The sequence below is a fragment of the Mesoplodon densirostris genome, chromosome 2, assembly GCF_025265405.1.
Source record: "Mesoplodon densirostris isolate mMesDen1 chromosome 2, mMesDen1 primary haplotype, whole genome shotgun sequence".
In the NCBI taxonomy this organism is placed as follows: Eukaryota; Metazoa; Chordata; class Mammalia; order Artiodactyla; family Ziphiidae; genus Mesoplodon; species Mesoplodon densirostris.
Genome location: NC_082662.1, coordinates 99588334 through 99614798, shown reverse-complemented (window position 1 = coordinate 99614798; position 26465 = coordinate 99588334). Strand labels below are relative to the sequence as shown.

Below are 26465 nucleotides of genomic sequence, written 5' to 3'. Positions count from 1 at the left end.
TGTCCAGGCCACCCCCGTCCTCAAGGGCTCAGCATTTCTCCTTTAGTTCTTAGCCACCGTGGCTGTCATCAGGGCACCACCCGAATGCCACAGGCTGGTGCTTTGCTCTGGCTGTGGGGCGTGGAGAACAAAGAGGAAGTAGAGGAGAGGATGAAGGAGGGGACAGAGCCCTGGGAGGGAAGGCAGCACCCCAGGGCCTCTGCCTGCAACCAGGTTCTGCTCATCCTCCTCTGACTCCATGCAGCTCAGGGCATCCCTACCTCGGCTCTCCTCTCTCCCATATGTTCCCCCTGCACCTGGACCCTCACCTGCCTGATGATGCTCCTGTACTCCTCACCCTAAGGAAACCTGTCTCCTCTGCAAGCACTTAGCTGCTGCCCTTTCAAATGGTGAAGACTATTGTTCCCCACGACCCTATCCCCGGAGTCACGGCTCCCAGCCCTCTTGTAACAGCCCTGCTCTTGGGAGGCTCCTGGACCCAGTACAGCACCAGATTCCCTTCCTTTTTGGCCGTCTGTCAACAATCTGTCCCTCCCCAGTCAGTGCAAGCCTTGGCACCTGCCCTGCAGTCCTCCCCTCGCGTTCAGGCATCACCCTGACGTCCAGGCTCCTGTGCACTGTCATCACTCACAGACCTCCTTCTTTCTCCCTTCAGTCCATCAGTGACTGTTAAGGGCTGTTAAGGGTACAGACTAGGGCAGTGAGAAAGGCCTTGTTTTTCTTTTAAGAGAAAGACCCATTCTTGCCCTCCCTTGCTGGGGTGACAGGAAACACCTGAAGATTGCTGCTAAAGCATTATGCAAACAGGTCAACCCAAACCTGAAGCCCAGAGAGTAGTTACCAAGAAAGGAAGTGCTGATGGGGCACACAGAAGAGTAAGCCATCATCCGGTGTCAATCTGGAAGATTTCCTAAAAGTGAGCATTCAGCTGGGTTTCCGAGGGGGTGGGAGAAAAAGAGGGGCCGCATATATGAGCATGGATATTATCAGACAAGGAGTGATGTGAGTAAAGGCAGAGAGGACGGGAGATGAATCACAGGTCATGTTGAGGTGTAACAAGGCTTGAGAAGGTGAGCTTTGATGGGGGTGTCCCTTAAGAGCCATACAGGGGATTCTGAGTCTTCACAAGAGCAGGGGATCTGTAAGCAAACGGGGGTGAAAGGAAGGTGCTCTGGGAAGGATTCTGAGCAAGGACCCTGCAGGTGGGTGGTGACCCCAGGATGAGGGGCTAGAATCTGGGCGTTGGAAATGGAAAGGAAAGGGCCAGTCCCAAAGCATTAACTATAAGTCCCAACCAGCATATCAAGGCCAGAGGGGCAGGGGCTGGGTCTCCTCCTTCTCAGACAGACACCCTGCACAGGGCTTTGACTGTGCCTGGCCTGCCATAGGCCGAGCAGTCCATGGGCTTTGTGCTGCCATCTGGTGGTGGTGGAGTACAAGGCCAGTTTGCGAGGTTCCAGGACTTGCAGGGAGGGCGTGAACAGGGAGGGTGTTGTGGGTGGATGTGGGAGTTTGCTGAGGCTCTTTGGGGGGTGAAGGGAGAGGTGGTGACACTGGAGTCCTCAAATCCTTACTTTTTCTAAAAGGGGCAATTTCTTTGCACTCTTGGTTATCTCTTGTTGGCCACCACTTAGCACAGGTCCTGGCACAGAGTCGGCACTTAGTATTTATTGTTTTTCTTAACACAAATAATGAACTAACAATTGTTGGGTGCCTACCATGCAGCAGGTGCTTATGTATACTATCTAAATTATTTCCCATAACAACCCTGAGGTGAGGATAGTATGATTTTTTTTAATGGAAGAGGGATCTGAAACTGGGCAATTCGTTGAATTATTTGGTGAGTATTTCCTGAGCTTTCACTATGTGTCATACTGTGCTAGACACTGGGGACAGGGAGGGAAATGCCAGGGGTGGGAGCTCTCCTAGAGCTAACCCCCTGGAGGAGAAGAGAGAGGTGATGCAAATAACTCCATAGTAATTAATGAATTTTCTAAAAAGGAGGAAAAGTACAGAGTACTTACAGATGTTATTAATTAACTTTTGAGTCCATTTGATTAAAAAACATTGGCTTCTCCAAGCCTGACTTACCTACCACCACATTACACAGATGAATATTCTTTTTTCTTTCCTTTTCTTCTTCAGCTTTTACTTCCCTACTTCGATTCTATCTCTTCATGGGATCTATTCTCTTTCCTCTCTTCCTGATTAATTCCCCTTCTCTGCCAATGCAATACCTTTCTCTCTGTCATTATTATCGTTTGGTGAATACATGCTTGCATAAATGAATGAGTAAATCAATGAATGAATGAATTCATGGACACATTTATGTCACAAATATGTCACTCATCTACCACAGGTCAGACAGTGTGCTTATGAAGACACAGTTCCTGCTCTCAGGTTACTCATGGTCTAGTGAGGGGAGAAACATGGTAAAAAATATTCAAATGCTGAATAAACACACAGGGGAACAGAGAACAAGTGTGCCAAGAAGGAGGTACCCAACAGTGCCTACTTCTCAGGGTGATCTGCAAACGTTGGCAGCATCTGGACAAATTCTGGCCATCACACCAGATCCTTGGCTCTTTAATAAATGTCCTACAATGGTACCTCTATTTAGGTTGTGTCAGAGGCATGGGTGTCCTTGTTAATTTCATTTTCTGGTTTATTGAGACTTACTCAATTTCCCAAACAGGTGTTTCTAAAACTTATCAGCCCTTGGAATCACCTGGGGATCTTTTAAAATCTCATGTCAGGGGGCTTCCCTGGTGGCGCAGTGGTTGAGAGTCCGCCTGCCGATGCAGGGGACGCTGGTTCGTGCCCTTGTCCAGGAAGATCCCACATGCCGCGGAGCAGCTGGGCCCGTGAGCCATGGCCGCTGAGCCTGCGCGTCCGGAGCCTGTGCTCCGCAATGGGAGAGGCCACAACAGTGAAAGGCCCGCGTACCACAAAAAAAAATAAAAATAAAAAACATAAATAAATAAAATCTCATGTCAGGTTCTCATCTCAGACGCTCTGATTTAATCAATCTGAAATGTGGTCTGGATACCAGGAATTTTAAAAGTTCTCCCAGGAGGCCAAGTTTGAGAGCCACTCTTGAAGATCCTCAAGGATCTGTCCTGGGAGATGAATGGAATCAAATGCAAGTTTGAGGAGAACATGGGAGGTCCTGCAGCCAGAGAATTGCTCCTGAGTCTGAAGGACAAGACCATGACCCTCAAGGAATGGGCCCTGCTGAGCCCTAAGTCAATCAACAGTGTGTGAAGTTGTGTGCACTCACCCAGCAATCATCTAGCACTCACTTGCCCTCCACTGAGCACAAGTCAGTCCATCTCTGCTCTTGATGATCTGGCTGGGGGAGATGGGTCTAAAATGTTCAAGAGAATCCTGTGTGATTGGCAATAAGACATGGGAAGTCCAGGGTACCACAAGGGCACCGTATCTGGCCTCCTGTATCCTTTCAAGTCCTCTCCTCTTGTGCAGTCCTCCACAAAGAGAACTCAACCAACAAAATTTTATGGGGCACCCATTATATGCCAGGCACCAGGTGCCAGGCACTGGGCAAGGCCCCTTAAGGCAGTACAGAGATGAATGAGATAGAAACCTACTCTCAATGAGTTCACAGACTAGGGGGAACGAAGTCTTCCTCTCTCATTTTTCTCATACAAAACAGCTTGGGGTGAATCCTGTCCCCAAGTAGAAACCAGTGCTGTAGGAATATGGAGAATGGTCAGGTCAGCCCTGACATGGTGGGGGAGGGGACTCTTTAAAGCAAACCTTAATAGATGGGTGAAATTCCAGAGGGTGAGCATGGAAGAAGGGGAAAGCATTTCACTCCTCACCTATTTTGCTAGATTTTTCCCATTTCTCTCTCTTCTTTAAAGCCCATGGATCAAAATTGAGATGCCAACTCCCAATCAGGACATGCCCAGTGTGGAGGACAGAGCTGGTGACTGCTTCTTGACCTTTGCTGGACCCGTGCCCACTAACGCTCCTGGCTGCACACTGCTTTTCCCCTCATCAGGTCACATGTGCAGACCGTGATCAGTGAAAAGCCTCTTCAACCAGCACCATCATCTCCAAACAATAAGGCCTTGTTGGTGCGTGAGTGTCTCATTGCAGTGGCGTCTCTTGTTGCAGAGCACGGGCTCTAGGCACTTGGGCTTCAGTAGTTGTGGCTCACGGGCTCTAGAGCGCAGGCTCAGTAGTTGAGGCGCACGGGCTTATTTGCTCCACGGCATGTGGGATCTTCCCGGACCAAGGCTCGAACCCGTGTCCCCTGCATTGGCGGGCGGATTCTTAACCACTGCGCCACCAGGGAAGCCCAACAGTGGCTTTTTCATCTCATTTCAATCATTCATGTGGTACTGAATTCAAGAAAAGGGGAAACTCAACATTGCCCAAGAGCGGTCCCTCTAAATATAAATGTTTGCCTCAAGGCATTGCACTACTTTCAATACCCTCTTTTCCCATTCCTGGCCTTGCTATTCACTTCCTGTCCACCTCACAGGAGTTTCTGCCTCTCTCACTTCCTCCCCAACCCAAGTCTGGCACTAACATTTTCTATAATTAGATTACTATTTAGATGTCTCCAGTTTTATTTTAGTTTTCTTCTCTCACCGTTTTTCCTTTCCCTCCCTGCTCTCTTTCTTCAGACTTAATCAATCATTAAACATTTACTGAGCATCTACTAAGTGCCAGCTTCAATCATGGAGTATAAAGAAACCCAGGAGTTAGTCCTGGTCCTGAAGTGCTTATGATCTAACTGATGAGAAAAGGAGAAGCAGAGGTAGATCAAGATAACATGGCATTAGCTGGCATGGTCTTGTTGGTATAAACAAGAGGCTTAGTGGTTAGGACTTCACATTTCAAGGGAGGGAGACTTCAACATGGGTCAGTGGATAGAATCTGGAACTACCAAGTCTTTTTGAGTGGCCATTAACTTAACACTTACTATGTGCCAAGCAGTGTGCTGAGTGTTTTCTTTCAGTGTCTCATTTAATCCTTAACAACTCCTTGAAGTAGGTGTTTTTATTATTCATGTTTTACTGATAATTAAATTATAGCTTCTGTAGATGATGTAACTTTCCAAAGTCACAGAGCCAGGAAGGAGCTGAGTTGGGAGTCTAGCCCAGGCCTCTGTGACCCCAGACATCAAGCTTTGGGTCAAGAACCACACCACCTTTGGAGTCAGTTTCCTGTGCGTGAAACAGGGACAGCAATTCCTCCTTCATAGGGTTGGTGTGAAGATTAAATGAGATGCAATAAAAGACGGACTGTAGTAGATACCCAGTAAACAATGGCCATCTTCATCATCATCAGCAGCAGCAGCAGCAGCATCCCTGTTACATTCTTATCATTAAAGCTTCACAGGGGAAACAGGAAGTGGGACATGGATTTTTGTTTGTTTGTTTGTTTGTTTTTGCGGTACGCGGGTCTCTCACTGTTGTGGCCTCTCCCGTTGCGGAGCACAGGCTCCGAACGCGCAGGCTCAGCGGCCATGGCCCACGGGCCTAGCCGCTCCACGGCATGTGGGATCTTCCCGGACCGGGGCACGAACCCGTGTCCCCTGCATCGGCAGGTGGACTCTCAACCACTGCGCCACCAGGGAAGCCCTAAAGGTTTTTTTATAGATGCATTTTACCAGGTTGAAAAAAACTCCCTTCTATTCCTAGTTTGCTGAGATTCTATCAAGAGTGAATATTGGGTTTTGTCAAATGTGTCTGTTAAGATAATCACATGGTTTTTCTTTTTTATTTATTTAGTATGTTGAATTACGTTGATTTTTGAAAGTTAAACCAAACTTGCATTCCTAGGATACACCCCACTTGGTCATGATGTATTATCCTTTTTTTTATTATTTTGGATTTGATTTGATAAATTTTTGTTCAAGTTTTCCATTTATGTTCATGAAGCATATTGCTCTGTAGTTTTCTTTGCTTGTGATGTCTTTGTCTGGCTTTAGTATTAGGGTAGTGATAGAAGTATTTTCTTTGATTTTCTGAAAGTGTGTGCTTGGAATTATTTCTTCCTTAAATATTTGGTAGCATTCATCTGAGCCTGAAATTTTCTTTGGTGGCAGGTTTTCAACTAAAAATTTATGTTTTTAATAAGCATTGAGGTATTTGCCTATCTATTCCTTCTGTGTGAGCTTTGGTAGTTTATGTCTCTTAGGAAATTTCTCCATTTCGTTAAGTTGTTGAATTTATTGGCATAAAGGTGTTCACTAGATTTTTTCCCTTATTATTCATTTCATGTCTGCAGAATCAGTAGTAATATCACCTCTTTCATTTATGGTTTTATTTATTTCTCTTTTTTATCTAGTTAAACTGACATCAATTTTATTGATTTTCTCAAAAAATTGGCTTTGGCTTCATTGATTTTTATCTATTGTTTTCTGTTTTCTATTTTATTGATTTCCATCCTGATCTTTATTTCCTTCCTTTTGCTTACTTTGGGTTTCATTTGCTCTCCTTTTTCTAGTTCCTTAAGGTAGAAACTGGAGTTATTGATTTGAGATCTTCCTTTGTAACATTGGCATACGATGCTATAAATTTCTCCTAAGTACTGCTTTAATGGCATTCCAATAATTTTGATGCATTAGATATTTCTTTTTTTAATTCGAGCAGCATGAAACGTCAAGCAAGTAGGGAGGTGGGTTTTCCCATTTGTTTTATACCAAGTTTGCTACTTTCACTGAAAACTGCTGAACATGGGGCTTTCACCCTCTTATCTGAATCAACAGCCTCCTCCAGCAGTGAAGCTGCTGGATTTCACATCCAGCCACGCTCTGCCAGTTCTACTCACCCAAGCTCAGAGGGAGGGGGGCAGCCTGGAGCAAGAACACCCCAGACTCTTGCTGTTCTTAACAGAAGTTCAACAGTTTTTTTATGAATAAATATTTCTTAATGTGTCATTTGTATTTGATCAATTTTCAGAGCCAGCCCTGAAATGATTATTTTTGACAATTTTGTCCAGTTTAACATTATTTTTGGATGCGAGAATTTGCCAACCTCTTCACTCTGCCATGGCTGGAAATCCTACCAGTTGTCGTTGCTTTTAATGGAGTTATAGCCATGCTGTGCATACAATTTTATGTTCCAGAGATAGCTATATTTTGTTGGGCTAAAGAGTTATGTTACCTGCAAGGGCTATGGTTAAAATTAGTCCACTAATCCATTTTTTACGGAAACTTGTGAAAAATTAGCAGATGAACGTTTATTCACCCAGAAAAAAACAGCAATCTAAGGAGTGGGACTTTGCAGGACAGAACAAGTCAGATGCCAAAGCCAGTGTTGACACTCAGGAATCTCCAGAGACTGATGTCTTTGGGGGTAATACTGAGGGACTCTAGTTATTTTAGGATTTCAAAAAGGAAAAGTCACCTACCAAACGTAAGGTAGATAGATAGTGGGAAGCAGCCACAGAGCACAGGGAGATCAGCTTGGTGCTTTGTGACCACCTGGAGGGGTGGGAGGGAGGGAGGGAGGGAGGGAGATGCATGAGGGAAGGGATGTGGGAACAGATGTATATGTATGACTGATTCACTTTGTTATAAAGCAGAAACTAATAAAAAATTAAAAAAAAAAAAAAAGGAAAACTCACACCTTTACTTGTAACAAGGCTGCCCAGGCAAAAGAGAATGTCAAGTGGCTTTACTTTGGGCTGAATTCTCACACTTCAGCTAGGCAATCCACAGCCTCTCATGTTGGCCAGAAGCTATGTTGGCCGTTATAAATGTTCACATTGTTAACAGTGAATAGACACACTCATCATTCCATAATGAAAGCAGTTTGTTCTGCAGGCAAAGTGATTCCACACGTGGGGCACCTGGGGGTGAGTGAGGAGAGTTTAAAAGGAGCTTTCAGTGGGAATGACCAAAAAGCAGGAGCCATGTGGAAGACAGGAGGACCTGGGAGTCTGACTACATCCACTTCAGACACTGCCCTGCCCTAAATCCTTGAACTCACCTCCCTGCCATATCCCCAGCTCAGGACATCTGTTGGCTAGAGCAGCAATTCACCGCCTCACCCCCTGCCCTGCCCAGTCCCATCTTCTGGCTCTCTGCTAAGTGAGGGCCCCGTTCTGAACAGCACAGCATTCAGCCCCTGAGAAGGGGCACAGGAAAGACAGGCGAGGCCATGGGCAGCCGTGCCTGGGAAACAGAGGGTGCGTACCATCAGGAAGAGGCTCCACCAAGCCCAGTGGGCCAAACCACAATATGAGGACCTGGGATGGGGCGGAGGGGGGAATGAGCAGTGGGTTCTCAGCTTGCTGGATGTGCCCTGGAAGCGGTGAGGTGACCTCTAACACGCTGTCCAGCATGCAGCCTGCAGGGCTGATCTGCCCACGCAGGATTCACCCAGGGGGGAAGAGGGAGGGTCTGGAGAAAGGTGTGTGAGGACAGGGATTGAGTCTGGATGCTAGAGATTTCAGACTTAGTACGGGGGCTGGGAAATCAGAAAGGAGCCTCCTGGCTCTGTGTACTCTCTTTGCTGGTGACTAATCTCTTTCTCTCTCCACACCCCCACCCTCATTAAACCAGATTCTGCATTCAGGAGGCTCTCATAGTCACAGTTCACAGCAGTGTTTGCTATGGGAGACGTTACATGGAGCAGTGGCCTTCTAGAAGGGAATTAGACCCAAGTCATCCTGGACAGGCTGGGAACACACTGTTCCTGGAGGGGGTGGATGATTAAAGGGGTTTGTCAGGTAGGGGGGTTTGTATTACTTAATTAAAGCTCCAGTTTCTGGGTTCTGCATTGGGGGAGGGGGGGAGGAAGGGACTGTTGTCAGCAACCTGATCTCAGGTGACTTGGAGGTGCTGGGGTTTGGAGCTTGACAAATAGTGGGGGGAAAAACCCATTTTTAAGCCTCAAAATCTCACCTGCCCTTTTTAAAAAGCTCTCAGGACCTGGGTTAGCGAATATGCAGGGAGCCAGGGGCTGTTTCAGAAACCCTAGCCTATGGATATCCAGTTCCCATCTCTACATCTCTCCGGTGCTGGTGAAGGGAGGGTTGCTGTAGCCGCAGCTTGTGCCGCAGTGCGCAGATGCTACCTTGTGTGGCGCCCTCTGGTGGCCACGAGCTGTGTATACATCTGGTTCTTTCCACAGAGGTGATTTCCACCCTCTCTGTGCAGATCCAGAGGGACCCCTGCGATTGGGAGCAGATTTCAAAACCAAGACAAGAGATCTTAGGCCAGGCTGTTACTATGTGCTTCCTATACCCACGCACAGGGTAAAGACAGGTATTATCATTCATTTATTCATTCATTCATTCATTTATTCCCCCAATATGTGTCAAGCATCTCCTAGGAAGTCATGTGTAAGCAGAGATGCCATAAAGAGAGCAAGTCATGAGTATGTTTGGGAGACAAGTCTTACAAGCCCTGCTGCGGGGATGTACTTTCTGGGTTTGAGGATGGGCAAGGAGGCAGCTGGTCCAGCCAAATGAACCTAGGAGGGTGGCTGGAAATGACGTCAGAAAGGTATCCAGGGCACAGATGGTTCAGAGCTTTCCAGGCCACAGAAAGGCTGTGGGTTTAGTTCGAAGGGTGGTGAACACCATTGGATTTTGAACAAAGGCATGACACAACCTGATTTCTGTTTCTAAAACATCACTCTGGCTTCTGCATGAGGCAAGGGTAGGAGCGGGGAGAACTGTTGCGAGCCCAGGTGAGAGATGAGAGTGTCTGGCACCTGGATTGCTCTTGGAGGAGACGAGACAAAAGACTCAGAATACACTGCAGGCAGAGACGATAAAAAGGAGTTGCTGATGGGTTAGTCAAAGGCTGTCTTCAGGGACTGGGGCCTGAGTAATTGGGTGAGGAGTGGCGCTACCTAAAGACATGGCAGAGGGTCAGGCTTGGGAGTTAGGGGACAAAAAGGAGAATTCCATTGGAAGTGCCAAGCTGGCGCTGCCTATTAGAAGTCCAAGTAACAATGTAAGGTACGCCTGAGCATCCTTTTCCTTCTCTCTTTATGCTTCTTTCGTAACCCTCCTGGGTCTCTTTCTCATCAGAGGGCCATGTCCTCCCAGGGCAATAATTCCAAACAGAAAGAACAGAGGGTGTCAGTGATCTTCCAGGGCGGAGCTTCAACTGAACGGCAAAGCCAGGGAGGAGGTTGGGATTCTGGGTTCCTCGGACTCTCCAAAGAAGGGTTAGAAGAGGAGAAAAAACCTTTCATCACAAGCTGACAGGTTGCTCTCCATGTGGCTGGACCCATCCTACTGTAGAGCGTGGGATCCTGCGATCCCAGCAGGGAGCGGCGGGACCCTGCCTCACAAGGTGGAGTCCTGAGTCCCCCCTGTACCTCCTTTCCTACAGCCACCCAGCACGGGGAGCTGGGCTCCCATGGCATCTTTGCACCCATCACCCGCCTTCTGCAAGTCTGTGGCCCCCTGTGGTCAGTGAGCACCAAGAGCAGGCGGCCACCACTTCTCCCCCCCCCACCCCCATACTGCCTCCCCTATCCTCTGCCAGCCCAGGTCTTTCCTCCTTGAAAACCCTGCTCAGAACTCTCCCCATCTGGATACTGGTCCCATCTCTATATTACAATCCACACTTCCAAACAGATGAATGGGAAGAAAGATAAGGCTACTTTGAATAAAACTCTAGTGAGACTTTACCAGGCTTTTTTTTAAGTAACATTTTTAGCTCTACAGATGCCACTAATAAATTATTTCTTCCTGCCTGAAATAGAAGTCCTGACCCTGATGTGGTACAAATATTGACCCTGAATGGAGGTCTAGTGCTATCAGACTCTGCCATGTCCTGTGCTTGTGTGGCAAGGGTGAGGCCATGGGACTCCGATGGGGTGTGAAGTCCTGTCAACGGAGGACGTTGTAAGAGTGTTTGTGCGGCCCTGGCCCAGATGTAGCTGTGTGGGCCATGGCACTTGGACCCTCTCCTGACCCTCCAACCACAGCTCTGCTGACTCCTTCCCCTCCTCTCCCTTCCTTTCCCCCTAGTGTGGGTGTTCTAGAGACTTCTCCTTTCATTCCATCTATGCTGCCATCCAGGAGGATCCCATTCTTCCCTATGGCTTCAAATACCCCTCCACGATGGTGACTCTCCATCCCCAGTCCCTGGTCCCTCTCCTGAGCATCAGGCCAGCATTGCCATCTGCCTAGCTGACGACGGACAGGCGTGTCACAGCAGCTCCACAAACTTCCACACCTGCCAGAACAGCCCACCCTGGGAACTCCATCCCCCAGCACATAGGTGAGCTCACACGCACAGGCGCCACGCACACAGCACCCTCTGAGTCCCCTGCTCGGCCCAAGGCACCAGCACACTTCCCCTCCCTCTCCCATCCCGCTGACCACTGAATCCTATTGGCTCCCTGCGATAGCTCCCTGTTGGTGTTTCCTCTTTGCTGCCATCCTCACTGCTTCATCCCTTCATCCCTTGTCATCTCTCACCTGGAGAAGCAACCTTCTCCTTTCTGGTTTCCTGCCTCTGTTCTCAGATCATCCATTCCATGTTTTCACTACAAAGTACATTACATTCCTAAGTTATCTTCCTACAACCTAGGTTAGCTCCTGTCACACACCTACACAAAACCCTCAGGGGTTCCCTTTTGTCTACAGGACAAAATAAATCAACTCCTCAGAATGACCTTCTAGGCCTTTCCCGGTCTTTCTCAATGATCCTTCTTGTCCTGTCGTGTGTTTCCATGCTGCCTGACCTGGAATTCCTGGGACAGGTGAGATTTCTTCTGTGCTCTGTCCCTGTTGTCCCCTGACCCTGGAATTCTCTCATTCACTTAGGCACTTATTTTACAATTATGTATTGAGCACCCACAGTGTTCCAGGCATTGGGAATAAGGAAATATAGAAAAATCCTCAAAATCACTCCTCATGGACTTTACATTCTAGTAGTAGGGGAATAAGACAATGAACAAATAAGTACATAGCAAATTGACAGGTTGAGATAAATGCTATGAAGAGAAATACAGCATGATTAGGTGCAAAGCAGTGGAGGTTGCTGTTTGAGATGGGCTGTCCTGGAGAGGCTTTCTGCCGCCAGTGGACAGATGTACGAAGTAGGGGGTGAGGTACACAGATTTCCCAGGCAGAAAGCCCCAACCCTTGCCTCAACACCTCTTTCAGTCTTTTGGACATTCTCCTTAAAGACACCTTTCAAATCCCCCATCTTTTATGAAGGCTTTCCTTTTCTTATGCCCTTTTGTACTTTATTCCTGAATTTAAGCTAGTTCATTCTGCCTTGAGTTAGAGTCAATTGCTGACCACTCTGCTGCCCTCTCCAGCTCTAGAGAAGGATATACTTATTCAACTAATATTTGTTGAGTGGCTCTTAAGTGCCAAGCTCCAGGTGCCCCCATGGTGCTTGGCTCGTGCCCAGTTTAGGGCTGGGCTGGTGAGTCAGACAGACCGCAGTTCAGCTCCTGATTCTTGCACCTGGTCACTGGCTACATGGCCATTGGTGAGTCACTCAACCTCACTAAGCTTCAGTCTCTGTATTTGTAGAAAAGGAATGAAAATAGTACACATCCCTGCTAGGTCTTATCTGTATCACAGAAGCCTGGAGAGAAGAGTTTCCATTGAACCCTCATTCCCAGGTTCTATTGTGTTTTTCTTAGGCACCATGCCACCTTCTTTACCATTTAACTCTGGGGTCCCACTTTTCTTAGAGGAAGAACTTCTGCTTAGTTCCCGGAAGTTCATGGACAGGTGCAGCTGGAAGAGGAGGGAAGGGTATGCAGTCCATTGTGAAGTGACTTCCAGCCCCTCCACTGCTGTCCCAGAGACCCCACTGTGCTGACCTGGCAACAACCGTGACCTTGGCTGTGACCAGATGAATGCAGGGGGAGGGCCAGCTGGCAGCTGCCTCCACAGCCCCTCTTCACCCCAGAAAGGGAGGTCCGGGGGAGGGGCTGCAGACACCCCTGCCTCTTCAAGTGCACGGCCAAGCTGGCTTGGGGATCTACGGCTTAACGCAGCAGATTCTAAGGGCCAGAGATCAGAGAAGAAAGCAAGTCCTTTGGGGTGTGCAGAACTCTTATAGGACATCTCTGCCTAGACCCAGAGACCCGTGGACAGCCCAGCACCACACCCTCAAGGCAGAAAGAAGCTCAGAGTTTTCTCTTTCTGAGTGGCTGGGTCCTCTCCGTCTTCCCCGATCCGGTTTTGGCTTCCCTGGGCACCTCTCCGCACCTCACCCATATCGCCACTGGGTGGCACTGTTGGATGATCCTGGAATTTCAGGAGAAAAGCAGGCAAGCCAAGATTGGGCTGGGAGTGTGGAGGGGCAGAAGGACAGGGTTCTGACGCCCTGTCCCCTCATCTAGTTATTCCTCGCGCCCCTAGGCCCTTGTTCATTCATAGATTGCCTTCCGTTCACTTTCCCAGGTGCATCTTGTCTCTGCAACACCAGGAAAGCTGCCAAGATGGCTCAATCCTCTATCTTCCCTTTCTCTCCCCTTCTTCAAAGACAGGTCAGAAAGTATGAATCATCCAGAACCCCAGATCTGAGTTTCCTGGACAAGGCTCTGCTGCCTCTCCAGACCAGAACTCGTTCCATTCAACAAACACGGATTTGTGTTAGCCGATATTTTCCTATCCAATCTTTCACCTACCTAATTCTACTTCCTCAGCATTCTGGGGAAGGCCATTCCTAAGTGGTGTGTAGCAGGCAATCAGGCCCCTACCCTGTTCTTGAAGGTCTCCTTTGGGTCCCTTAGTCAGTCAAATGTCCCACAGAGTCCATCGTTTTCCCCCATATCTAACTGAACCATCTCGCTGCAGTTTAAACCCACTTTCTCTCCGTAGGTGCTCAGAATTGAAGACTCCCTGAGTTCCCCTTGTAATGACCCATCTTGGACTCAGAGACCATTATTAAGATGCTCTGGGCATCAGGTTTGCACTGTTTTGAATTACTTCAGGATTCGTTTCAAAGTGTTCTGGCAGCTCCAAAATTCCTTCCTCCCTTTTTAAACAGGCGGTGAGATGTGATGGGGGAACTGCTGACTTGGGGATCAATGAGGCCTGGGCCCGAATCCCAGCTCTGCCACTTACTAGAGCCATGTGACCTTGAGCAGGTCCACACAACCCCTCTGAGTCTCTATGTTCTCTCAGTAGAATAGTTATAATCAGCTCACTTAGAATACTAGTGGAGCATAAATGAGACATGTCTATTTGTCTGTATGGGGCTCCCATTCCTTAGCTGGGGCAAAGTCGAAGAACAAGTCATAGAACAAGAAGAGGCCATGTACATCATGTAGTCCAGCTTTCCCATTTTACAGAGGAAGCAGCTGAGGCCCAGCGAGGGGAAATGACTTCCTCAAGGTCACATGCCCCAAGATGGCAGAGCTGGGGCTGGAACTGCCAAGCCGACTGTCTTTCCACTACATCAAGTTGCTTCTGGTTTGTCTGCTTTATTCCCCTTCTCTATGGACTAAAGGCAGTAAAGAGGAGAGAAGGATGTAGGGGTTATAGTAATAAGGTATAGTAATAATCAGGCCCCGGGCTGTGGACACTAATGAGACAGTGTGTGCTAGGCTGCATTCGTGGGGCAAGAGCAGTGACTGTTCCCTCACCTCTGGGCTGTTTGGGCCACACCTGGGCCAAAGCTGTCTCCGGTGGGGACCTCTCATGAGGCATACTTAATGAGTAATTTTCAGAGAATGGCAGGGTGATGCAAAGCCTTAAGCCATGGCATTTTAGGAAGAGGTGAGGGCCCAGGGATGATGACCTCAAAGAACAGAGGCCTTGGGGCTCCTGGTCACTCTCTTCAACTTTGTGAAGTGCAGATGTTTGCTGGGGAGGGGGATACAGAACTGTACTTCATGGCCACAAGTGGAATGAAGACCCCTGAGTGAAGGCTTCAGGAAGGAAGATCCCAGGTCAACGAAAGGCAATCAAAAAGTCAGCTCTGGGCTTCCCTGGTGGCGCAGTGGTTGAGAGTCCGCCTGCTGATGCAGGGGACACGGGTTCGTGCCCCAGTCCAGGAAGATCCCACATGCCGCGGAGCGGCTGGGCCCGTGAGCCATGGCTGCTGAGCCTGTGTGTCTGGAGGCTGTGTTCCGCAACGGGAGAGGCCACAACAGTGAGAGGCCTGCGTACCACAAAAAAAAAAAAAAAAAAAAAAAAAAAAAAAAGTCAGCTCTGTCCAAAATTGGAATGGCCCACGGTGAGAGGGAGTAAGCACCGTCCCTGAAAGCATGCAGGCAGAAGCGGGAGGAAAGTGAGTCAAAGAGTCCTTAGGAATCCTTGAAAAGCTTAAAGTGCAGAATGACAGCCAGACAAGATCAAGTCCAGCCCATAGGATGCCTGGATACTCGAGCTATGAAAACAGCACAGCAGAATAGTTAAGACCATGAATTCTGGAGCCTGAATTCAAATCCTGACTCTTGCCTGGACTAGCAGTCTGACCTTGAGCAAGTTGCCTCTCTGTGAAATAGGGAGCCACATCCCTCCAGGCAATCATCCTTCCCACTCTGCCGTCCTCTGGGCAATGCTCTGCCCTCTGGCAGTGGCTGGTGTAAGGCCGGCCCTCCTTCTTGACCCCTCTAGGCCTAAGGCAAGAGTCAGGAACAGCCCCTTCCTGGTCCTGTGGTGACTCAGGGTTCTTCAGAAGCAGGGGCCTTCCAGAGATGCCAAGTCTGGGGGCTGAAAGGCAGGGGGAGATGGTTAAGCTGTGGGGTGCCACGGAGGCCATGAACCTGCCAGTGTTCACTAGTTCACACACACGTCTGGGCCAGATGCTCTGTGCTCGGCCTGGACCAAACACAGGGATGCAGGCAGAAGACACACGCCCCTGCCTTCAGGATGCCCCCTGCCCAGTGGAAGACAACACAGGGACAGAGACAGACCCAGGAACTCAATGTGATAACCTGTGTCCCAGAAAGCATTCAGGCATTGCCTTAGAGGGTGGGGACCAGGGAAAAGGTCCAGAAAGGCTTCATGGAGGATGTGACATGAGTTGAATGTTAGAAAAGTAGTCATTGGGGTGATGTGGGGACAGGGTGTTCTGTGTTGGGAGCCTGGAACCATCTGGAAGCTCATATTTCTTTAGTCCTTCCTGCAGGTGAGGTACTGAGATAAACACCCTGTGCACATTCTCTCATTTGATCCTTGGAGCGAGAATTAGGCATTATTATTCCCACTTTACAGACTGGAACTAAGAGAGGAAAAATATCCCACCTGAGGTCACATGAGTGGCAAACAGCAGAGCCAGGACTCAATCCCAGGCCTATCTGACTTTAGGTCTTTAGTTCATCTGTGTGTTTTGAGCCAATTTGAGCCTTCAAGATAATTTAATTTGATGCCAATATAGACTTCTGGGATGGGGGACAAAGGGAGGGCAGGGGAACATCAGATCATGAAGGGCTTTGCTTGCCTTTTAGGTCATGCAGTTTAGGGAGCCAAAGAGGAGTTAAGAAGTAAGTGACACGATTGGATTTGCGCCTTAGGAGGATAACCATGACAACTGTGGGGGGAGAAGAGGGGGGGAGCTAGTCTAAAGGCAGGGGACCAGGAAAGGCTGCAGTGGCCCAGACCATGCCTGCAGGTGGCTTAAACCAGGGTAGCAGGAGAGGGAGAGGGAGTTAGAGAACAGTGAACAGATGCCAAGGCCAAGTGATTAATTACCTGTGGGTGATGTCAGGGTGGGGGAAGCAAAGAGAGCTGATGAGGACTCCTTGGTTTCTAGCTTGGGCAACAGGGTAAAAGGTGTCCACTCCCAACAAGGAGAAGGAGAAGGAGAAGGAGAAGCAGGCCTGTGAAGCGGGGCTGATGAGCCTGCAGCTGTGGAGACAGGCCTGGGCTGAGGACAGCACCCAGGGAGCCAGCCATGAGCAGCACCGGGGAGCAACCTTGCTCCGGACCTTGATCTGACCCGGGCCAGCTGGCTCACGGGATTGAGCTGCTTTCCTCTGTGAGCCACCGGGACTCGGTACAGATGGCAGCCATATGCGGTGCCGGCTGGAGAATGTGAATTGTCCCTCTTACAGACGGGCTGTCAGGGCATTCAGAGTTGCCTCTCCCGACATCCAGGCCACGCTGGGCAGCCTTAGTGAGCCATGCTGGCCACAGAAAGAGTCCTGTGTCAGAAGAGCCCAGAGACGCTGTGGTTGAGGGGGGACACTGCCAGCACGCCCAGAAGCCAAACTTCCTCCACGGGAAGCTAAAGTCATAGGTGGTCCAGGGGATGTGGCCTGGAACACAGAAGGCGTCTGCTCTCACAGCTCATCATAAACTTCTCCCACTTCCGTTCCTAATAGAGAAGACCATGGTGACCGTGCTAAGAGGATAGTCTGCTGGCAGCTAACGCCTAGTGTTTGCTAGGGCACAGGCACTGTTCTAAGCGCTTTACATTCCAATCACTCAAGAGAAATATGAGGTGAGGACCCAAGTCACAGAGTCAGAAGGTGCCAGGCCTGGGATCAGGCCCTGGACCTGCCAGCACCGACAGCTGTGCTTCAACCACTATGCTATTCTGCCTTTGGGTGTTAACAGCAGGGGCCTGATTGTGAGACAATCAGCATAGCGCCTGACACAGGGGAGTGGCTCCAAAAGGTGAGGGAAGGCCCACCCCCTTCAACCATTCTTTAACGTACTCTTCTATTTGGTCAAGATTTGCAGGACAATGGGATGAGTGCATAGCAGCTAATTCAGGACAGGAACCAAGGCCCAGGCCTCCATACAGGAGTTCCTTGGAGGCAGCAGGAGTTAATCTCAGAAGGCTTCCTGTAGGAGGCAGCCCTTGACCACCTTAGGAGACGTGTAGGAGGCAGTTCTCAGATAAGTAGGGGGCTGCAATGATACTCACTGTACTTCCAGAGGAAGTCCTCAGACGCCAGGCATGACACACACTGGCAGGGCACAGTCACGACAGCAGTGATGACAATCACAAGAACAGTGGACTCTTCCACATGGATCAGGCTTTTGGCTTTTCCAAGTGTGTCCACACATATTCTTCTCTCTGATCCCAACAAATGAGATTGTAACACACACTAACAGTGAATGTTAGTTTCCTTCCTTCCTTCCTCCCTCTTTCTCTACCCTATGAAACAAAGGGGGTGGGGGCGGGAAATGTTATCCTTCCTATTTTACAAGTAAACTGTGGCACCAAAAGGTCAAGTGAGTGGCCTTGGGTCACACAGCTCTGCATGCTAAGACTACAGCCCTGGTCTGATGTTCTGTGCTGGATATCCCTTGGCCAGGGTGAGGGATGCTGAGCCCTGGGTCTTGCAGATGAGAGAAGAATCACTAGAGCTGCTCCAGCAAAGGGCATAAGGCAGAGCCTTCAGTTCCTGAATCATATACGCCACAGCCCCGACTCCCTCCCCTCGTGTGAAGAGTTCGTCACAGTCAGCACCAGCCCGCCTCTAAATCAGACCTCCTGTTGGGTTGGGCAACCTCCACAGGACATGCTGATATGCCCTGAGGCTCTGCAAGTTCTGCTGGATTGAATCCACGTTCCTGAGACCAGGGAGTGAGTCCAGAGGCCTGCCACTCTGCTAACAGTGGAAGCAAGCAGCAGAATGGAATGGTGATTTGTGGAATCAGACAGTCCAGTTCCATCCTAGCCTCACCACTTACGGGCTAAATTACCCTGGACAGCGACTTGCCTTCTCTGAGCTTCAGTATCTGCATTTGTAAAATGGAGAGAATGGCATCTTTCCCACTGACTGGTGGCAAGGATTAAATCAAATGGTCTATGGAGAGCTGTCAGCCCAGTGCCTGGGCTCACATTCCATGCTTCCCTGCCCTGCTTCTGTGGGCTAGCAGGGCTGTGCTGCCACAGTGGGTGGGTGGGTTCGTGGGCTAACCCTCCCAACAGCCTGTGAAGTATCCCCATTTTACAGCAAGCATCAGCAGAGGTGGGAGTCATGCAAGGAGGGAGAGCTGGTCACTCCCAGAGGAGTGACCAGCTCTAGAGGCCCCTATGTTCATAAATTGTGGTGGAAAAAACTAAGCCCCTCCCTCCTGTCCCTGTGGTGCTTGGGTGGGGATGGGGGTCGGTGTGGGCATGGACGCTCCTCCCTTCAATGGCTGTAGTCCTGGAGCGCAGGAACTGACACCTTCCCTGTGCTGGGCGGGGGCCGGTCACTCGCTGTGATGGTGACCGGTCTTTCCCTCTGCTGAAAGCAGGACCTGGCTCCCAAGCAGAAAACTGGACTGAAGGGGCAGGGAGTGGTCTTTGGGGTTTGACCTGCCCCAGGGAGTGCATCAAGGGGCACTCCAGCTGATCTTTCATGGCCAAAATGGGAAATGGTGACCTTAAACACCTAGGTTAAGCTAGCTGGCTGTCTACTCCATGCCTCATTTAATCCTTACCCCTCAGCCCCGCGAAGTCATTTTGCTGTCCTATAGACAGATCAGAAACTAAGGCTCAGAGTTAAAATAACTTGCTCAAGTTCACACAGCTAGCAAGTGTCAGGGGTAAGAATTGGGCCCCGTTCTTTCTCTCACCCAGCATTACCAAACCAAGTGACACTTTTCAGAGGGGGAGCCACAGAGGTAGAGCCCTGAACAACTGTTAATGCTTCTTTTTTTAATTTGCTTCTTTGGTTAATTTCTCTCCTTCTCTGGTTAATTTCTTTTTGGCTGCTGTTCACACTTAGACCAGGCTTTAAAGGGTAGAGGTAGGATGACATAGGCCTGAGGCCAACCAGATGGAAGGAGGGTCAGAGGAAAATCCCAGAGAAGGAAAGGAAATTTAAGGGCCGCCCATTCTACCTGAGCAGGGACTGTGAGGGTTACAGGTGTGTCAAGACCTCATTCAAGTCCCAGAGCCACCACTCGGTGGCCTTGGACAGGTTGCTTCATCTCTCTGCCTCAGCTTCCTTTTCTCTGCGATGGTGCTGATGTAGACATCACCTCCTCGAGCTGCAAGGATTACACGTCCCACTGGGCTAGAGGTGCTTGGCACAGTGTCTGACACATGTTAAGCATATGTCACCAGTGAGCACAATTATTAATTCTCCCTTGAGAACTTTTCTCTGTCCACGGCTTTCATTTCAACAGAGGAGGGCCAAAAAAATATATAGATATGATGAAATGGCTAAGACTGTTGTGCTTTAATTGACAGAAAGACCCTATGTGGCAAGAAGGAGGACGAGAGCCCTGGGGCTGGTCGGGGGAAGCCTCTAGAAGGAGTGTGAAGCAGAGTTTGGTGAAGGAGGTGGGAATGGCTGAGACCTCAAGGAAAGCGAGGGGTGGGCAGGCTGAGAAGCAGAGAGAACCTGGTGACTGGGCACTTAGAGAAAGAGCCAAAAGCTATAAGCAGGAAGCTGGGAGTTAGGAGGGTAGTTTCCTAGGGAAGCAGAGTGGAGAAACCAACATTTGTGGAGTGTCTGCTGGGCGCTAAACTCTTTGCATAAACAATTTAACCCTCACAGCAGCCTGTGAAATATCCTCATTTTGCAGATGAGGAAACTGAGGTCCAGAGACATGAATGAACTTGCCTAGGACCTGGCAGGGATTTCAGTCCCAGCCTGGCTGGTTCCAAAATACCCAGGCCACACTCAGGTTGGGACACTGCCAGTCCAGCTTCTATGAGGCCCTAAACCAAACCAGTCCTGCCTTGTAGTCATCTGTCATTCCCAGAGCTCACTGAGGTCACTGTCCCCCTGCAGCTCTGGTTAGGCCCCCAGTCTTAAACCATACCTTGAATACTACCTTGATGAAACACTTGAATCCCACAGACCCAGACCCTGTGGGCTCTCAGAGCTTCCATCAGGAGCTACAGGCCTAAAGAGGAGGGTTCTCTGAGCAAGGAGGGCCCAGCAGCAGCCTCCCTGGGACTAGAGGTCCTCTGCGCACAGGGCTCCGTGTCTGCTGCAGTTTGGGCTCAAGGAACCGCTATTTGGAACAGCAATTCAGACAGGACACCAGAACTGGCAGGGGCCTGGGGCTGTCACGGGGCTCCCAAGAGCACCCTGGGCCCTCTCAGATCCACCATCTGAGCAGAGGGCAGACTAGGCTTCCCACACATTCTTCCAAAAGCAAAGGGCATCTTCCATCACCCACCCCGGTGTGCCGTGAGCTGCATTCCCAATTCCAGAGCCCCGTGGGCCAGCTGGCTTTGTGAGGTCTGTCAGGGGCCCATTTTGTGAGGAGCTGGCGCTTCCCTGGGGCAGCTGCACGTCCCCCAGCCTTCCCGGCCCCGGCTCTGCGAGAGGGAGTCCAGAGAGCCAGCGCTGCAGTTCTGCCGGTTCCTGCGGCTCGTCCCGGTGGGGGCGAACACAGCAGCGAGTTTCTGCCACACTGCGGCCCGCACCTGCTGCACTCCCCTCTGCGAAGCCAAAGCTTTGGCTGGGTAAGAGGCGGGTGGGAGGCAGAGCTGGAGGAGGGGGCGAGGCGGCGCTAGAGGGCAAGGAGGGGGTCTGCAGATTCTGCCTGGCAGCATCATAAGAATAGCAACACATTTCCCACGGGGCTGGATCCCTTCTCGGGCCTGAGAGAGCTGCTACTGATTGTTTCCTCCTTGGCTACTTCTTACTGTTGGCAGGAGTCTCTCATGACCGCTCCTCAACTTCTGCCCCCGGTTCCCCGGCCCTGGCAGCACCCAGTTCAGCCCTCCACGAGGTTCTGGTCTGTAAGCTGAGCTCTGCCAAGGGATGGGGTGCTTTCCTCGCGGGGACGGGGCCGAGGCCCCGGGGACCCACTGAGAGGACAGCCCGGAGGTGGCGGCGGCGGGCGGCACGCCTCGCCTGCTCGGGCCCCCGCCGGCCCCTTTAATTCGAGTTCGCTGGCGGCCAGGTGCGGCGCTGCGTGGCGCGGTGCGGCTGCGGGCGGCGGCCGGGCTCTCCTTACGCGCCGCCGGCGGGACTGCAGAGCCGGCTCCCGGCTGGCCGTCCGCACCCCGCCGCCGCCGCCGCCCACCGCCGCCGCGGTTCCACCGGCGCTTGCGGTCACCCAGAAACATGGAGGCTCCGGGTGCCCATCGGGAAGGGTAAATGGGTGTCGGGGCACTCGGCTGCGCGTGCTGCCTCCCCCTGCCTGGGCTGCGGCGCCCAGAGGGGCTGCGGGGCACCGGGCGGCGCAGCCGGCAGCGCGGCGGGCTCGGGCTGAGTCCGGGGCGGGCGAGTCTGTGCCGACCATGGCTGCCAGCCCGGGCCGGGGCGGGCGAGGGGGGCTGGCGTCCAGCGGAAGGAGAGAACACGGAACGGGCTCGGGGACCCTCCGGGCAATGCGGGGCGCGGGGCGCGGGGCGGGGGGCGCAGAGAGGAGCTGGTGGGTGATGGGAAGTGCAGTGACAGCATAACCATGTCTGGTAAATAGAGCCGGTTGGTAGGACCCATATCACTTGCGACGGCTGGGCAGCGTTCCCCCCTCCGGCTCGGAATGAAAACGGCTTTTCGGCAGAGAAGGGCTTTTCCGCCTCCCTGGGGCCGTGGGCTGCCGGGGTGACACCGCTCTTAGGAGGGAGGAAGCCAGGATCTGGGGCAGCAGCCTACTCCCCACCCCCAGAGTTTAGGTTCCAGTGTTTTCCGAAGGAGATCGAGCCTAGGAGCTCCCTCGGATCCTAGGGGCAAAACAGCTGGGCTGCGCTCGGGCCCACCGCTAGAGCCCCCTCCGGATCGGGCAGGAGAGGGTTAAGGTGGCGCTGACTGCCGCGGCCAGCTGGTGGGTCTGATCCACTCGCGCGGAGCCGAGCGCGGAGCGCGCCCGGCGGAGTCCCGGCCGGAGCCCGGGGCGATGGGGAGAGGCCCCGGACCCCTCCCCGCCCTGGGGCCGGCAGGATTGGGCCGGCAGGGGGCCAGCCCGGAAGCCGGCTTTCTCCAGGCTCCCCTCTCTCGCTGCTGCCAAGCCGCCTCGAAACCCGGCTGACTGAGCCTTGGTTCTGCGCTCACTGCCGAGGAGACAACGTGAGGGATTTTCTCCTGGGGAGAAATCGGTGGTCGAGCGCCTGCCCAGTTCAAATGCCACCGCGCCCGGAGGGAGGCCTGCAGTTTAGGGATCCCTGAGGGAGAGTAAGTCCTGGGACCAAGCCAGCCAGCTTTTGGAGATCGACCTTTCTATGTGAGGAGTCTCCCTAAGTGAGCCCTGAACGAGTGTGTGTGTGTTGGGGGGCCAGAGTGGGGAGGAGCCGTTCTTCTTCCAGGACTCTGCAGAGGTCAGAGCTGGAAGTCAGGCTGCGGCGTAGGAAGCCCTCCCCTTGGCAGATGCTGTGTCCTGACCTGGGGGTGGGAGGCTTTGCCCAGAGTCCCTCCTGATGGCTGCAGAGGACCAATGGGGCATCTGGCTCAGCCCGGGGAGGCCCCTGGAGGAGACAGGCCCAGCCAAGTCTGAAGGCTTGTTCCCTGGGAGAACATACTTCCAACTGATGTAAGCCTGCCCAGAGGAGGCTGGGAGGCTGAGGGATAGTTCTCAGGTGTGACACCAGAATGCAAGGTGGGCATGGAAGAGAAGCTGCCAGCGCCCTCCTAAATCTTGGCACCAGCTGCCCAAAAGCCCTGATTCCACCTTGTTTTTTCCAGGCAACGTCACACCTCCTGAGGACAGCCAGGAGGACTCTGGCTTTTGCTGAGCATTGCATCTTGCCTCCTTCTTTTCAAAGGCTCCAGACCCAATCTCGGTTGTCCTCGAGTCCTGTGTGCCCTTGACCAGGCATTCCACTGCCCCTCCAGCCCAGCCCAGTCCTGGAGCTCACCTCCAGGACCTGGAGCCTACCCTCCTGCCCAGAATGACTCACCATTATTTCTAGTTCAAGTGAGAAGACGTGATGGGGAATCAGGCTGCCTGTTTGTGTATCTAGGATTCCTGCAACATCGGATCAGTTCTGCAAGGAAGAGAGCTGCAGATTCCTGCCTTGCCAGGTAAATCAATCTATTATTTAATAACAGCCATGTGTAGAGTCATTGGGGTGTGGGCAATGAGAGAGACCCAGGCCCAAGGTCCACCACTGCAAATACCTCCCAGGGTGCAGGTATCTGCAAGACGTTAGTTCACTGCCTGGGAGAAGGTTCCCTTCCAGCCTCTGATATGGGGCTGTGCTCCATGAAGCCTGTGCAGTGCAGAGGGACCTGTACCAGCCACCTGCCCCCAGTGCAGGGCATTCCAGAGCTTTCTTGAGAGACCGCCACCTCCTCCCCTCTCATCCCCAGCCAAGCTACGAGGTGAACATAAATCTTACTTTTTTGTGGTGGTGGTCATATTTTTGAGGTTCTTGGCTGAGAGATGAGAGAGAAAAAGCAGCAACCCAGGTCGAGTTGCCAATGCTGAGTGGTCTTATGTCCTTAACTGCCTCTGTCTTTCAGCCAAGCGGGGCTATCTCTCTGGCTCTCAGAGAGACCTGGGGGCTCCCCTGCAGGAGCGCAGGCCGATGCTGCTGTGTTTCCTGGGGCCGTAAGCAGCACCCTGAGCTCCCTGCCGCCAGGCAGCTAGAAGGCGTAGCGAGAGGCGCTTCTCTTGGTTCCAATTATGACAGTGGCCACCGGAGACCCAGTGGACGAGGCCGCTGCCCTCCCTGGGCACCCCCAGGACACCTATGACCCAGAAGCAGACCACGAATGCTGTGAGAGGGTGGTGATCAACATCTCAGGGCTGCGGTTTGAGACCCAGCTAAAGACCTTAGCCCAGTTTCCAGAGACCCTCTTAGGGGACCCAAAGAAGCGGATGAGATACTTTGACCCTCTCCGGAATGAGTACTTTTTCGATCGGAACCGCCCAAGCTTTGATGCCATTTTGTACTACTACCAGTCTGGGGGCCGGTTGAGGCGACCCGTGAATGTGCCCTTAGATATATTCTCTGAAGAAATTCGGTTTTATGAGCTAGGAGAAGAAGCAATGGAGATGTTTCGGGAAGATGAAGGCTACATCAAAGAGGAAGAGCGTCCTCTACCCGAAAATGAATTTCAGAGACAGGTGTGGCTTCTCTTTGAATACCCAGAGAGCTCAGGGCCTGCCAGGATTATAGCTATTGTATCTGTCATGGTGATCTTGATCTCAATCGTCAGCTTCTGCCTGGAGACGTTGCCCATATTCCGGGATGAGAATGAAGACATGCATGGCAGTGGAGTGACCTTCCATACCTATTCCAATAGCACCATCGGGTACCAGCAGACCACTTCCTTCACCGACCCTTTCTTCATTGTAGAGACCCTCTGCATCATCTGGTTCTCCTTTGAGTTCTTGGTGAGGTTCTTTGCCTGTCCCAGCAAAGCCGGCTTCTTCACCAACATCATGAACATCATTGACATCGTAGCCATCATCCCCTACTTCATCACCCTGGGAACAGAGCTGGCTGAGAAGCCAGAAGATGCTCAGCAGGGCCAGCAGGCCATGTCACTGGCCATCCTTCGAGTCATCCGGTTGGTAAGAGTCTTTAGGATTTTCAAGTTGTCCAGACACTCCAAAGGTCTTCAGATTCTAGGTCAGACCCTCAAAGCCAGCATGAGAGAATTAGGCCTCCTGATATTCTTCCTCTTCATCGGGGTCATCCTTTTCTCTAGTGCTGTCTATTTCGCAGAGGCCGATGAGCGAGAGTCCCAATTCCCAAGCATCCCGGATGCCTTCTGGTGGGCAGTCGTCTCCATGACAACTGTAGGCTATGGAGACATGGTTCCAACTACTATTGGGGGAAAGATCGTGGGTTCCCTATGTGCAATTGCAGGTGTGTTAACCATTGCCTTACCTGTCCCCGTCATAGTGTCCAATTTCAACTACTTCTACCACCGGGAGACAGAGGGAGAGGAACAGGCCCAGTACTTGCAAGTGACGAGCTGTCCAAAGATTCCATCCTCCCCTGACCTAAAGAAAAGTAGAAGTGCCTCTACCATTAGTAAGTCTGACTACATGGAGATCCAGGAGGGGGTAAACAACAGTAACGAGGACTTTAGAGAGGAAAACTTGAAAACAGCCAACTGCACTTTGGCTAATACAAACTATGTGAATATTACCAAAATGTTAACTGATGTCTGATTGAACCCTACCTATTAACATACTCACAGCTCAATGGAACTAATGCAGATATTGCATAATAGCCTGCATTGTAGTCAGTGTGTTCTACAGTGTGTATCTGGTTCTGCATGGAAAGCAATAGTCGTGCAAGTGACTTTTGATCTTTTGATTTTTGATTTAGAACACAGAATATGTATCCATGGCTTTCATGCAAATCTTCATCACCGGCTTAGGGGTTTCCAAAGATGGGAGTCACCTATGGAAGCCAGGATTTCAGAAGGACACATTGAGGCCACCTCATAGCAAATACAGAACTTACCACATCAGTGTCACCTTTTCTTCCTAATGAAATGCACACGGCATCTCGGAGATGCAATTCCCCCCACCACCCCGCTTGAGCCTACCTCCCCCTTCACAGAGGAAAACCACGGTAGCTTAGCTTTAAAGTTCTGGTAATTATTCGAAAGGTCTTTCCCATTTTTGCATTGAAAAGAACACACAGTGCTGTGTGTTGGAATTACTTTCTGTGTCACAGGCTGGGAGTTTGTGAATTGCAGTTGCCAAGCAGACGCTCCGGAGGCTTGTGT

General features: G+C 51.2%; 1 protein-coding gene across 1 annotated transcript; it reads left to right on the top strand.

Moving 5' to 3' along the window:
* Window positions 1-24399: 24399 nt before the first annotated feature.
* On the top strand, window positions 24400-25899 carry KCNA2 (potassium voltage-gated channel subfamily A member 2). Its single transcript, XM_060086456.1, has one exon. The coding sequence runs from the start codon at window positions 24400-24402 to the stop codon at window positions 25897-25899; it is 1500 nt and encodes a 499-aa protein (XP_059942439.1).
* Window positions 25900-26465: the final 566 nt, after the last annotated feature.

Coding starts and splice junctions, on each gene's coding strand:
- KCNA2 (XM_060086456.1), top strand. CDS start 24,400: ATGACAGTGGCCACCGGAGACCCAGTGGACGAGGCCGCTGCCCTCCCT.